We start from the raw sequence: 12,239 nt of genomic DNA on the forward strand, positions 1-12,239 counted from the left end.
TGAACGTAGTTTGTTAAAATATCAAATTTCATTAGAAGGGCCAAACAGTGGCTTTTTAAGAAAGGAGAATAGAAGTGACGTCTATGGTATGTTTTTAACGTCATTGGGAAGAGGCCCCTCCCTTCAAAACAATCACACTCCTCCTCCCCTACCCTCATCCCGCCAAGACCCCCACTATTCCAGCATTAGAGATACAGTTCTTTCAAGCTGCACCTTTTCTAGGCTTCTCCTTTAATATATAAATACCTTTACAAGGGGTCCCCTGTTAACACCTAATATCTTTCTGGTCATGACCTTTTCAGCTTGCTTTCACCCTGATCCCACAGAAGAGCTCCAGGTGTTTGGAAGAGGGATATGGCTAGAATAAGCAAAGGGGGGCAAAGGGCCCAGAAAGGGAACTGGGAACAGCCTTCCCTGTTCCATGTAGGGCAGGCCCTTGCTAAGATGCACACAAATCTGCAAAACCAGCTAATAAAAATTCCCCTTTGTCAGCACAAAGCTGTGTTTTTTTTTAATTAATTAATTAATTAATTTAATTTATTTATTGGCTGTGCTGGGTCTTCATTGCTGCACATGGGCTTTCTCTAGTTGCTGCGAGCGGGGGCTACTCTTCATTGTGGTGCGCAGGTTCCTCATTGTAGTGGCTTCTCTTGTTGTGGAGCACGGGCCCTAGGCATGTGGGCTTCAATAGTTGTGGTGCATGGGCTCAGTAGTTGTGGCTCACGGGCTCTAGAGCACAGGTTCAATAGTTGTGGCACATGGGCTTAGTTGCTCTGTGTTATGTGGAATCTTCCCAGGGCAGGGCTTGAACCCGTGTCCCCTGAATTGGCAGGCAGATTCTTTACCACTGCGATGCCTAGGAAGTCCCAAAGCCTTGTTTTTATATCAAGTCTTTGGGTATTTGATTCTGACAATTCGTCTCCATTTCTCTAAATCATTATTAAAAGGCAGAATAAGCTTGAAGAACTGGTATTTAAATGATGTCTGTGTGTGTGTGTGTACTTCCCTGCAGCCCCTGAAATAAACTGGGACTAAGCTTGGCAATAGTTAATCTACTATAAATAAATACGCTAAGCAATGTGAGTTACTTACCAGGCTCTTCACCATAAATGTCCTACGTGAAAACTGACCCCTGCTTGACACCTCAGCTATTTTAAAGCTACACGTACAAATTCCTCAGCTCTGCTAATCTGTAAAGTCTAAAATGTCCTTGCTTCTAGGCTCTGTGGGACTCTCCTGACAAGGAAAGTTGGTGTCAGGGAATAATTAGGTTCTGTTGGAGAGGGGGAGGGAAATGTCAAGAGCTTATTATTTCTGGTCACCTTGTTAGACATTTATATTGAAATGCTGCAGAAAATAACACAGATGTGCAGAATATTCAAGTCAATGAGAATAACTGCATTGGCTAAAGAGAAATTATATTCATTTCACTTGAAAGCAACTAACTGTTTAGTTTTAGAGCATGGACTCGAAGGAAAACAGAAATATACCAGATTAGTCTCTCCATAGAGGATTGAGCAAAAGGCGAGGTCTCACTGTCTCAACGAATTGGCTATGGAACATAGATGAAATATTTACATCAGTAACCTCCTTTACCCCACCCCTTGTTAGAATGTTATAGATCTTATACACATTCTTCAGCCAATCTCTCTTAATCTACCCCCATGAAGATCTAAATATGTAAGCCAGGAAGAAGAGGTTCACAGTAGATGTGATTTTGTTGGAATGAATAAAGATGTTTGTAATTCACAACCCCCTTGAACAGAATACGACTCTCAAGAGAAACCATTATTTCTGCCTCTGACAAATACAGAATAATTGAATATTTCCATATCCAAATCCCAAAGTGGTCAGTTCTTAGATAAACTAAATGTAAATGAACAAAGTGATGACATTTTCTTTTTTACATGGAGACTGCCTCTTGCGATCATGGGGAGAGAAAAATCTCTAAGAAGCCTGAGCAAAACAAGAAGCCTGAAGTATAGATGTCTATGAACAATAAGCCAAGGCTCTTACTAAGATTTACCTGATCAGTTGGCAGGTAGGGTTGTAAAGTGAGCTTGTATGCGCTGTTTCGTTATACTGTAATCACTGGGGCAAGTAGTCTATGAGGTGCTCAGCATTGAAGATGGGTGTATCTCAGCTCAAGTTATTGAGAACACTGAGCTCCAAGATATGAGACAGAGACATGAAACTACAACATGCATATACAAATGTCACTGTAAAGGTTTTACTGCATTCCTCAACACCTCATACTTTTGCATATAGACAAGGAATTTTACTAACGACCTCTCCCCCTCTCCTGCCCACCCCCCCACCACCAATTATCTTTTGCATAGCTAAATAACTGGTCTGACTCACAGCTCCTGATTTATACTTACAGAAATCAAGAAATGGAGAGGTTAAATTATTTGCTCAAGGTCACTAACAGCAGAGCTGGATATAGAAACGACTGCTTCCTGATTCTCTGTTCACTTCCTCTCCTCACTTTAGCATGAATGTCAAATATTTTTATTTGAATTAATTTTTATTTTGGATTTCTATCTGCATGCAAAGTGCACATGGACTGTGGATCTCAGTCCCATGGCTGGAAGCAGCAGCTTGCTATTTCTAGCAGGCAGTTCCATCCCCTTCTGGAACAAGGCTCCACCAGGCCCCAGGCCTGGCTTCAGAAGCTTCTCCCAGGTTCTACAGGGTGTGTGTATGTGTGTGTGTATGTGTGTGTGTGTGAGCGCCAAGCTGATCTTGAGGGCCTGAGTGAGCCCAGCACCCCTGTGGGGGTAGCATCTTTACATCTGATCCCTCACAAGGGAGCAGAAGTCACGCAGCTCAGATCAGGTTCCCATTCCCCAGCTCCTGCATGCTGCCCTGCCTTTGTCCCTCCCTCCCTGGGGAGGCTACAAAAGGGAGCCTTTGGCTAACAAAGCATCAACTTGTCACCCGCTGTGTTTGGACCTACTCAGCAGAATGTGCCTTCCCAAGGTGTCACAGAGGGTACAGCCCTTTATATACAGTGACTCATCTGTAATCTCCAGCTAACAGGGAATTTAAGCAAAATCCGCTTTAGAAGACCAAAGTGTGTGAAACTGGAGGTCAGTCTGGGGCAGAAACTATTCAGGTCAGTGGGAGGGCTGGGGCCGGAGCCTAAACTTTCTCCATGTGCCGCTCTCTCATCATCTTCAAGCCGTTGGCTCACTGTGCCCTCCTGCCCTTTCCAGACACCATTTTAATCATCGGCCTTGTGGCTTTTTCATTTCTGCTCCCCAGTGTCACTCAACTCCTCCTCCATTCCTAGCGTCCCGAGCCAGGGCCAAAGGTTGTTTCAGGTCCTTGAAAATTCACTTTCGTCTCCCACAAGGTGAACTGTTGCTTTCCGATGAAGCCTCACACCCCCAATGAGCTTGTGAAAATTTTCCACACAAAAATAGCCTTGTGCTAGCTGTGTGCGAGTCAAGAGTTTTATACTTAACCCCAAATTGCGCCTTCTGATTTTCCTCCAAGCTTACAAGATACAATCAATCATTTCTGGATCTTTCCAAAGAAATCTCTGAGTTGATACAAGGGCTTTTTTCCCCGCTGCAATGTCTCGTAAGACTCACAACAGTAACTGTGAAACACTTACTGAAAACTGCAGATTGGTTTTCTCTTCCTCACTCCCTTTGGATGGGTAACAAGATGGTGAAAAAAATATGAGAGCACTGTGCTCCAAAAGGATGGACTGTATAGTGAATGGCAGGATGCACATCTCCCTGCTTCTTCCTCCAAAGGCTGAGTTGCTTAGGGCCCAGTCCCGGGAGACTGGCATCAGGGAATCTACAACAGAGCCTCAAATTCACCTGAGGCTGGGCCCAAACCCTCGGAGTTCCTGCCATCTTGAGTCTGTCTTCAAACAATCCTCCAAACACAGGATGCCCTGAGGTGGGTCCCTGAGTAGCTTTCACAGGTTAACCTTGATTTTTTCCTACACTGCAGAACTAATTCACCAAATAAAGTACAGAACAAGTACCGGTCATCGTTCTGCTGCAGCCTTTCCAAACATCTGGTTTGGGCTACCTTCAGGATTACCATGGGGGACGACACTGTCTCCTTTGAAGTCAAGAGCTTACCGGCAATGGAATTTATGTTGGGGATATTCTATTTTCTGGCCCCAAACATATTCTTTCATTTTCTGTGTGGGTAAAATGAAGCTGCCCATGAGTGAGGTGACAGGAGCACGTATGTATGAGCATGTATTTTTTTGAGAAAATATACATACATAAATGTGTGTAAAATGAAGTAGGAAGGAAATAATAATAATAAATAATAGCCAGCATTACATAGTACCTTACATACCTGGGAGAGTTTGTCTGTGTGTGTTTTATTGTGATACAATGTACATAGCGTTTACCATCTGAGCCATGTTTAAGGGTACAGCGTCATTAAGTGCATTCATACTGCTGTGCAACCATCACCACCATCCCCTCCAGAACTTTTCCATCTTTCCAAACGGAAACTCTGCACCCATTAAATAATAACTCCCATCTTCCCCTCCCTTCAGCCCCTGGCAACCACCATTCCACCTTCTGACCTTCTGTCTCTGTGAATTTGACTACTCTAGGTACTAGGTACTCTAGGGATTCTAAGTATAACTGGAATCCTTCCATGTCTGTCCTTTCATGAAGTTATATGCACTTTATGTGTATTAACTTTAATCATAATACTAGTTCTGTAAGGTAAGTAAGATTATTAACCCATTTTACAGATGAGGAAATTGAAATACAAATAGGTTAAGTGAGAAGAAGAAAGTAAATGTTCTGAGAGAAAGGAAAGGTCTCCCTTCATTTGGTTCTCTGTCCCCAGGAGCACTTAACGCAAACAATCCACTTGGAGACCCGTCCGAGCAGCTGCCAGCCCCATCTCCGTTTCTAAATAAGGGCTGAGCAGCTGGACAGGGCACTCCCGCAGGAGAGAAGAGGGAATGTGCTGAATGAGTTAAGTGCCCCCTGTCCCCACCCCACCGCCCTCCCAGCACGCCTCGCAGCCTGAGCTGGTGACCTGGGCAGGATCCAAGCCAAAGGACTAATCCATCACGAAACAGACGTTCTATTTTGGGCAGGCGGTGGGAGCAGATGCCCGGTGCCTGCACATCGCGGAGGCAGCGCCCAAGGAGGCGCCCAAGCAAGCCCGTCCGCACCCACGACGTCACTCGCTGCCCAGTGAGAAGACACGGACTGGACACAGGCAGCTGGTTCCCTGCTGAAGCCTTAGGACGATCAAAACTAGACTCACCGATGCCCGTGGAATTTCTTAGGTGGGCCGTTCTGAGAAACCCAACTCTCTTACCTCGACTATGTTTAGAATCTGCAAAAACCACCTGGGTTACCTCACTTTCCTTACAAATCCAACCCACTCCTGACCTCTTGAGCCACCCTCCTGCCTCCCTGCCACTCGGTTTCCACTCCTATCACAACGGGTATTTCTCCTAAACCCACACAGGAGCCTGCCCCCGTCCAGACCCCAGGATGGAATCGATGACTAGGTGTAAGTCACCACCCCGGTCTCTAGATTTGGGAAAGGAAACCAGCTCACTGCTGCTGCTGCCCCCAGGACAGTCCCTTCTCAAGGTGTTTCAGTGGCCAAAAGGCCTGGCTTTCTGATGCAGAACAGCATCTTTGTGCCCCTATGGAGAGAATGTCTTGCTGCCTCCTCCCTCCCAGAAACTTTCACCATTTTTTCCCCTGTTTACATGGAACTGGACAGAGCAGCCCAGTGATTCCTTCAGTGGCTGCCCTCCCAAGATAGGTCAGGAAGGAGAGTGGGGGGAAAAAAAAACAGTGGTCTGGCACGTTGGGTTTGAAAGCCCAATTCTGAAATGAAATAGCCTTTGAAATCAATCTTGATGGCTTGACAACTCCTTTGTAGCTACCAGTCCCTCTCAGGCATGATTTTGGATCATGGAGAAAAGCATTTTTTACAGGTTTCATGAGCGATTCTGTGAGAGAGTTTCACAAATCTAAAGCTTTAAATATCTAAATATCTAAAATGGAAGTTAGGACAATATTTAGAGGGGAAAGGGGTTGTCTCTGGTTCTGTGGGTATTTTTGACCTATATAACGGAATCATTTTGCTGTACACTTGAAACGAACACAACTTTGTAAATTAACCACACTTGGGTTTTTTAGAAAGTGGTTGGTGCTCTTTCCCTGTAGATTTTCTGATCCTGCCAGTGTGTTTGCCTAACCCAGTTACTGCTTCACCTTTCCCTATTTCTACCCAGACCACCCATTTCTCTAAGGCTCTGTCTTTCTGAAAATTAGTCAATGACGATATTTGGCCAAATATCACACTTATATCTTACAGATCTCAGGGTAGGAAGTAAGTACTAAAAGCTTCTAAAACACTCTCAAGCACACGCTTTATAGGAATAAATGGTAACTAACTCAAGAAGCCCAGAGATTTGGAGTCCTAGCTGGACTTCAGTGCATGGAAACTTGGGCACCTCCTGCTGCCCTCTACCCTCTGCCCTCTGCCCTCTGCCAACCTCCCAGGCTCCTACTCAGCCCCCACAGGCAACAGACCACAGAGGAGGGATGTCTTACCAATTTGGGCACAGGACGCATATTTGATACTCTGATGGTACCTGAGCAGCCCAGGCCATGAACGGATGACAAACGCTGCCTCAGCTGAGCTAATGGCCTGTGTTTCATGCCTGAGAACACATTAATAATCTCCTCCTGCCTCATTTGCTCTCAAAAAGCTACTCACCTCTACCACTAATGCTCAGCCCTTCCCTTGGCCCCTTGCTGTTTCTTTGCTTTGGCCCCAAGTTCGCTCTCTGAGCTTTGGCTTTTCTTACAAACTCTATCCCCTAACCTCCACCCCAGCACATGGAACCCTTTCTTACATTTCCCAAGCTATAATGAGTTCATTGGTATAATGGAGAACAAGAGCTGAGTATGCCTTGCAGATCAGTTAATGCAGTGATTTTTAAACAAGGTTCAAGGAGCCTTGGGCTTCCTCGGTGGCAAGCAACAGAGGATGCGTGCACGTGTGAGTGAGCAAGTACTCACAGCAATAAGTACCGTCGTCCCTCGGTGTCCGCATGGGATTGGTTCCAGGACCCGCGAGGACACCAGAATCCTGGGATGCTAATGTCCCTTACCCTTACGTAAAATGACAAAGTTCCATTGGCCCTCTGCATCTGCGGGTTCAACATCCGCTGATTAAACCAACTGATCCACGGTTGGCTGAATCTGTGGATGCAAAATTCATGAATACGAAGGGGTGACTGTATCTGGAAAAACAGAGGCTCTAAAAGTGCCTGAGGGCATGCATACATAACTATCAACCAGAACAAAAGACTGTTCTCTCTTTTACGTATTGGGCTACTCCATTGTGTGACAAAAGATTCTATTATTTAAAACGTGGTTTCATTCTACCCTTTCGTTATCCACAGGGGTGTGCCCAGGTGGAATTCCCATGCCTGCATTACTTCACACAGAAGAGATCCGCTCCTGGTTCCAGCCCCAAACAAGAGGACAGAGCCTCATGACTCCATCCCGGCCAAGGTGGATTATTGCCACGGATAACCTGGCATCCAGGCATTCAAACTCTTTGCCTTAAATCTCTGCCATTCCAGTAAGGGCTGAGATGGAGCTGTCACAGGCGAACTCAGCAGGCTGAAGACAGTGAATGCAGTCTAGCACTTGGTCGGAATGAGAGCGTGGCTCAGAAATGAACACACTGAGTAAACCATGGCAGCAGCTTTCTTTAAACAAACATGCGCAGCGCTAAGTCCTTTTGCAATGGGACTTGAATTTTCTTTCTGTACACACGTGGATTCCTAAGACTCACCCAAATCCACTTCAGCTTGTACCTTTTTCTTCAGAAAGACTGTTTCCTCAGGAGCCTAGAAGCCTGTGTATTTTTATTTATTTATTTATTTTTACAACAATAACAATACCAATATTTATTCTGAAAGGGAATTATATGTTCCAAGCAGCAGATATTAACAACTTCCAATACGATCTCTAGGAATTATTCGCAGTTCTGAACCGTGCTTTAGAAAAACATTTCCAGCAGTCTGTGCAGGATTTATTCCTATCCCATCATTGGTAATAATTGCACTTGTTGCTGCAGGAACTTTAAATTCTTCTGCTGCAAACTTTAAGACTGCTGTGAAAGGTGTACTTTCAGGAACACTGAGTACTTTGTACGGCAGCCGCGGGTCCGACGTCAGTGTGATCTTAAAGGAAACCTTCGACATGGTGCTGCCGGTCTCGACAGAAACCGCAACACGCCAACTCCGTCCCGCAGGCCCACTTCCTCAGCCTGTGTATTTTTAAATACACCTGCTATTTTTTTGGAGAAGGATGACTATGTACTCTCAAAGCAACTCACACAGAACATTATGTAAACTAAAGAGAGCCTTCGTACACTGCCGGTGCGGCTACTGGGGAAAACAGTGTGGAGGTTTCTCAAAAAACTAAGAATAGAACTACCATGTGACCCAGCAATGCCACTCCTTGGTATATATTTGAAAAAAATGAAAACGCTAATTTGAAGAGATATATGCACCCCAATGTTCATAGCAGCATTATTTACAATCGCCAAGATATGGACGCAACCTAAGTGTCCATCAGTTTACACATGGATAAAGAAGTTGTGATACACACACACACACACACACACAATGCAACACTACTCAGCCGTAAAAAAGAATAAAATTTTGCCATTTGCAACAACATGAATGGACTTGGCATTATGCTAAGTGAAATAAGTCAGAGAAAGACAAATACTGTGCCATATCACTTACATGTGGGATATAAAAAATACAACAAACTAGTGAATGTAACAATAAACTAGTGAGTATAACAAAAAAGAAGCAGACTCCCAGGTACAGAGAGCAAACTTGTGGAAGAGGGAGGAGCAATACGGGGGTAGGGGACTAATAGGTACACACTCTCAGGTATAAGATAAACTACAAGCGTATATTTACAACACCAGGAATAGAGCTGATATTTTATAATAGCTATAGATGGAGTACAACCTATAAAAATTGTGAATCATTATATTGTACACCTGTAACATATATTGGACATCAACCACACTTCATTTTTAAAAACAAACAACTACAGTCCCTAAGAGGATCCCAGACTCAGCCTGGCTCTATGGTGTTTGCTATACGTGTAACTCAGAGTGTGCGGATAATGGTGATGATAATAACACTGCTCACGGAGCCCTTCAACATGCTCAGTGCAATGCTGTGTGTAACGCTGCTTACAGAGCCCTTTGACGTGCCCCGTGCGACGCTATATGTCTATGCTGTATGTTGAACACAGGAAGGAACACATCCAAGGTCAAAGCTGAGATGTGGCAGAAGTGGGATTCAAGTAAAAATCACCTGACTCCAAAAACCATATCCTTAATATCAATGCTATGTATTGTTATGCTGCCCTCAGTGGAATCAGACACAGGCCTCACTAAATGGTGGTGGTCACGGCAAGAGTGTATGAGAAGGAAGGAAACTCACCTTGAGTTAAACTACTCTGGGCTTCTACTCCCAATATCAAAAGACACCTTCATCGCCTGATAACAAGGAGATGAAGAGCAGCGTGTGCTCAAGAGATTTATTTGGGATTCAGCAGTCCCTTGGCATGTCCTGTTGAAATAAATACCTAAGGCTTTGCTCAGACCCAGCTGCCAGGGCCTGCCCTGCAGTCACTAAGCCATAAAAGAAAGAGATCCCACCTGACACAAGCTAAGAGCGACCCCAGCCAAATTAAGGAGAAAGCAAGAGACTCAAGAAACGTGGATGGCATCTGAATAGCTCACACATTCAGCTGTTGTGCATTGAGTACATAACTGAGTGCTGACCTCCGGCGTTCCCGTGAGGCTCCTCCCCCTCCCCACACTCAGCCCTCCATCAACCAGCTGTCAGGCCAACTGCAAAGACAACTGGTGGCCCTCTTTTTCCCCATTAGAGATATATATATCAAATATATATCAGATATATATATATTTGACTCTAAGTACACATTAATTTCACTTAGCGACTGACATAAAGAATAGGCTTTATGGTAGAGAACTAATGACCTCATTTCTTAGGAAACAAAAGAAGGAAAAGAGTGCACAATAAATGTCCTAGTGTCAGGGCCTTGTCAGGGCATTTGTGCCAGTGGGACGCATTTAGAGGTGGTATAGAACAGTGACTCACAAATTTTAAAGTGTACAAAAATCACCTGAGGATCTTATTAAAGTGTAGAGTTTGACCCATTCAGTGGGGCCTGCGATTCTGCATTTCTATCAAGCACCCAGGTAATGGCACTGACGCTTGTCTGAAGACCATACGTCAACAAACAAAGGCAGGGCTTCCCTGGTGGTGCAATGGTTGGGAGTCCACCTGCTAATGCAGGGGACACAGGTTCGATCCCTGGGCCTGGAAGATCCCACATGCCTTGGAGCAACTAAGCCCGTGCACCACAACTACTGAGCCCACATGCCGCAACTACTGAAGCCCACATGCCTAAAGCCCATGCACCGCAACAAAGAGTAGCCCCCACTGGCCACAACTAGAGAAAGCCCATGCAATGAAGACCCAATGCAGCCAGAAATAAAAAATAAACGAATAAATAAATAGTATAATAAATTAAAAAAAAAAAAAAAAAGCAAAGGCTTAGCCTAAGAAGAGGGTACATGGATCAGATGAATATGGAAGAAAGAGAGAGGAGAGCAGCGGCCTAAAAGACTCCTGAATTGCTATGAAACAGGGAAAGTAGGAATGGAAGGATGTGGGCTCTGCCTTATTCTGGTGAAAATGCATGTAAGAGAATTACAGGAATCTAATTCTCTCAGAACTTGCAGTCTAAATTAGGAATGTCTTGGTCCTCTATGGGTGATTGTTGTAGAATGGTCTAGATGAGTGCTTCTCAATCCCTGTTGCATCTTAGAATCACGAGTGTTGAAAATTTATTCATGCTAGATTTTCATCCAAAGAATTAAATCTTAATACTGGAGGTAAGGCCCTAGCTCCAGTGTTTGTTTAGAACCCTTGGTCTAAGTGTTGCGTGTGGCAAAGGTCACTCTGGACAAAGATGTCCATACTCTGTCTGAAACAGAGTCTGACTCAGTGGAACAAGTTGCCCTATTTAGCGGAAGAACTGAAGCTTGGTCATCTTGCCATTTGGGGGATCGCTTGTCTCTCCTTGCAGATGATTTTCAGAGTGATACCAGGTAGGCTTGTGAACATCACATTCCCAGCCCAAGTCTGGTGACAAAACCTCCTTGCCTTTCTTGGATAGTCTATTTTTCCCTTTCTTGTTTCATTTGGTACCCAAAATCATGCTGTTTGGATAAAGGTTCTCTCAGGAGTCTGGGGAGAGTATTTTTTTCTTTTGAATAAATTTATTTATTTGTTATTTATTTATTTACTTGTTGGCTGTGTTGGGTCTTCACTGCTGCGTGCGGGTTTTCTCTAGTTGCAGAGAATGGGGGCTCCTCTTTGTTGCAGTGCTCGGGCTTCTCATTGCAGTGGCGTCTCTTGTGGTGGAGCATGGGGTCTGGGCACTTGGGCTTCAGGAGTTGCAGCACACGGGCTCAGTTGCTCCGCGGCACGTGGGATCTTCCCGGACAAGGGCTCAAACACGTGTCCCCCGCATTGGCAGGTGGATTCTTAACCACTGCGCCACCAGGGAAGTCCCCCTGGGGAGACTCTTAAGTCTTTGGCCATAGGAATGTCACTCAGGCCCAGTCCTCAGCCTCCAGATCTTCTTGTTGATCCAGATTTATAGCAGTCCCTCCCATTCTAGACTAGCCTTAGAGATCTGAGAGAGCAGAAGTGCCTACTCCTTGCTTTAAATTCACACCCAGAGCTGCACGATGAGGTAGTGTGGAGCTAGTTGAACAACCTGACTCATTGTTTCATCATGACCAACCTACAGAAGCCATAAATATCAGGGTTCTCCAGAGACACAGAACCAGTAGAATATATAGGTATACAAGAGATTTCCTGTAAGGAGTTGGCTCACATGACGGTGGATGCTGAGAGGCCCTGAGATCCAGAGTCAGCAAGCTGGAGGCCCAGGAGAGCTGATGGTGTACTTCAGTCCAGGAGAAACTGACGTCCCCACTCCAAATCAGGCAAGCAGAGAAAGCATGAGTTCCCTCTTACTGCACATTTTTTTATTTTATTCAGGCCTCCAAAGAATTGGATGAGGTCTGCCCACAAAGGATAGGGCAGTCTTGTTTACTCATCCTACTAA

General features: G+C 44.9%; 1 protein-coding gene across 1 annotated transcript; it reads right to left on the minus strand.

The window, feature by feature from the left end:
* Nucleotides 1-7,928: 7,928 nt before the first annotated feature.
* On the minus strand, nt 7,929-8,301 carry LOC130846132 (ubiquitin-fold modifier 1-like). The gene has a single exon (XM_057724168.1). It carries the CDS (start codon nt 8,243-8,245, stop codon nt 7,988-7,990), a length of 258 nt encoding a protein of 85 aa, XP_057580151.1. The 5' UTR covers nt 8,246-8,301; the 3' UTR covers nt 7,929-7,987.
* Nucleotides 8,302-12,239: the final 3,938 nt, after the last annotated feature.

Source organism: Hippopotamus amphibius, chromosome 2, assembly GCF_030028045.1.
Source record: "Hippopotamus amphibius kiboko isolate mHipAmp2 chromosome 2, mHipAmp2.hap2, whole genome shotgun sequence".
Taxonomy (NCBI): Eukaryota; Metazoa; Chordata; class Mammalia; order Artiodactyla; family Hippopotamidae; genus Hippopotamus; species Hippopotamus amphibius.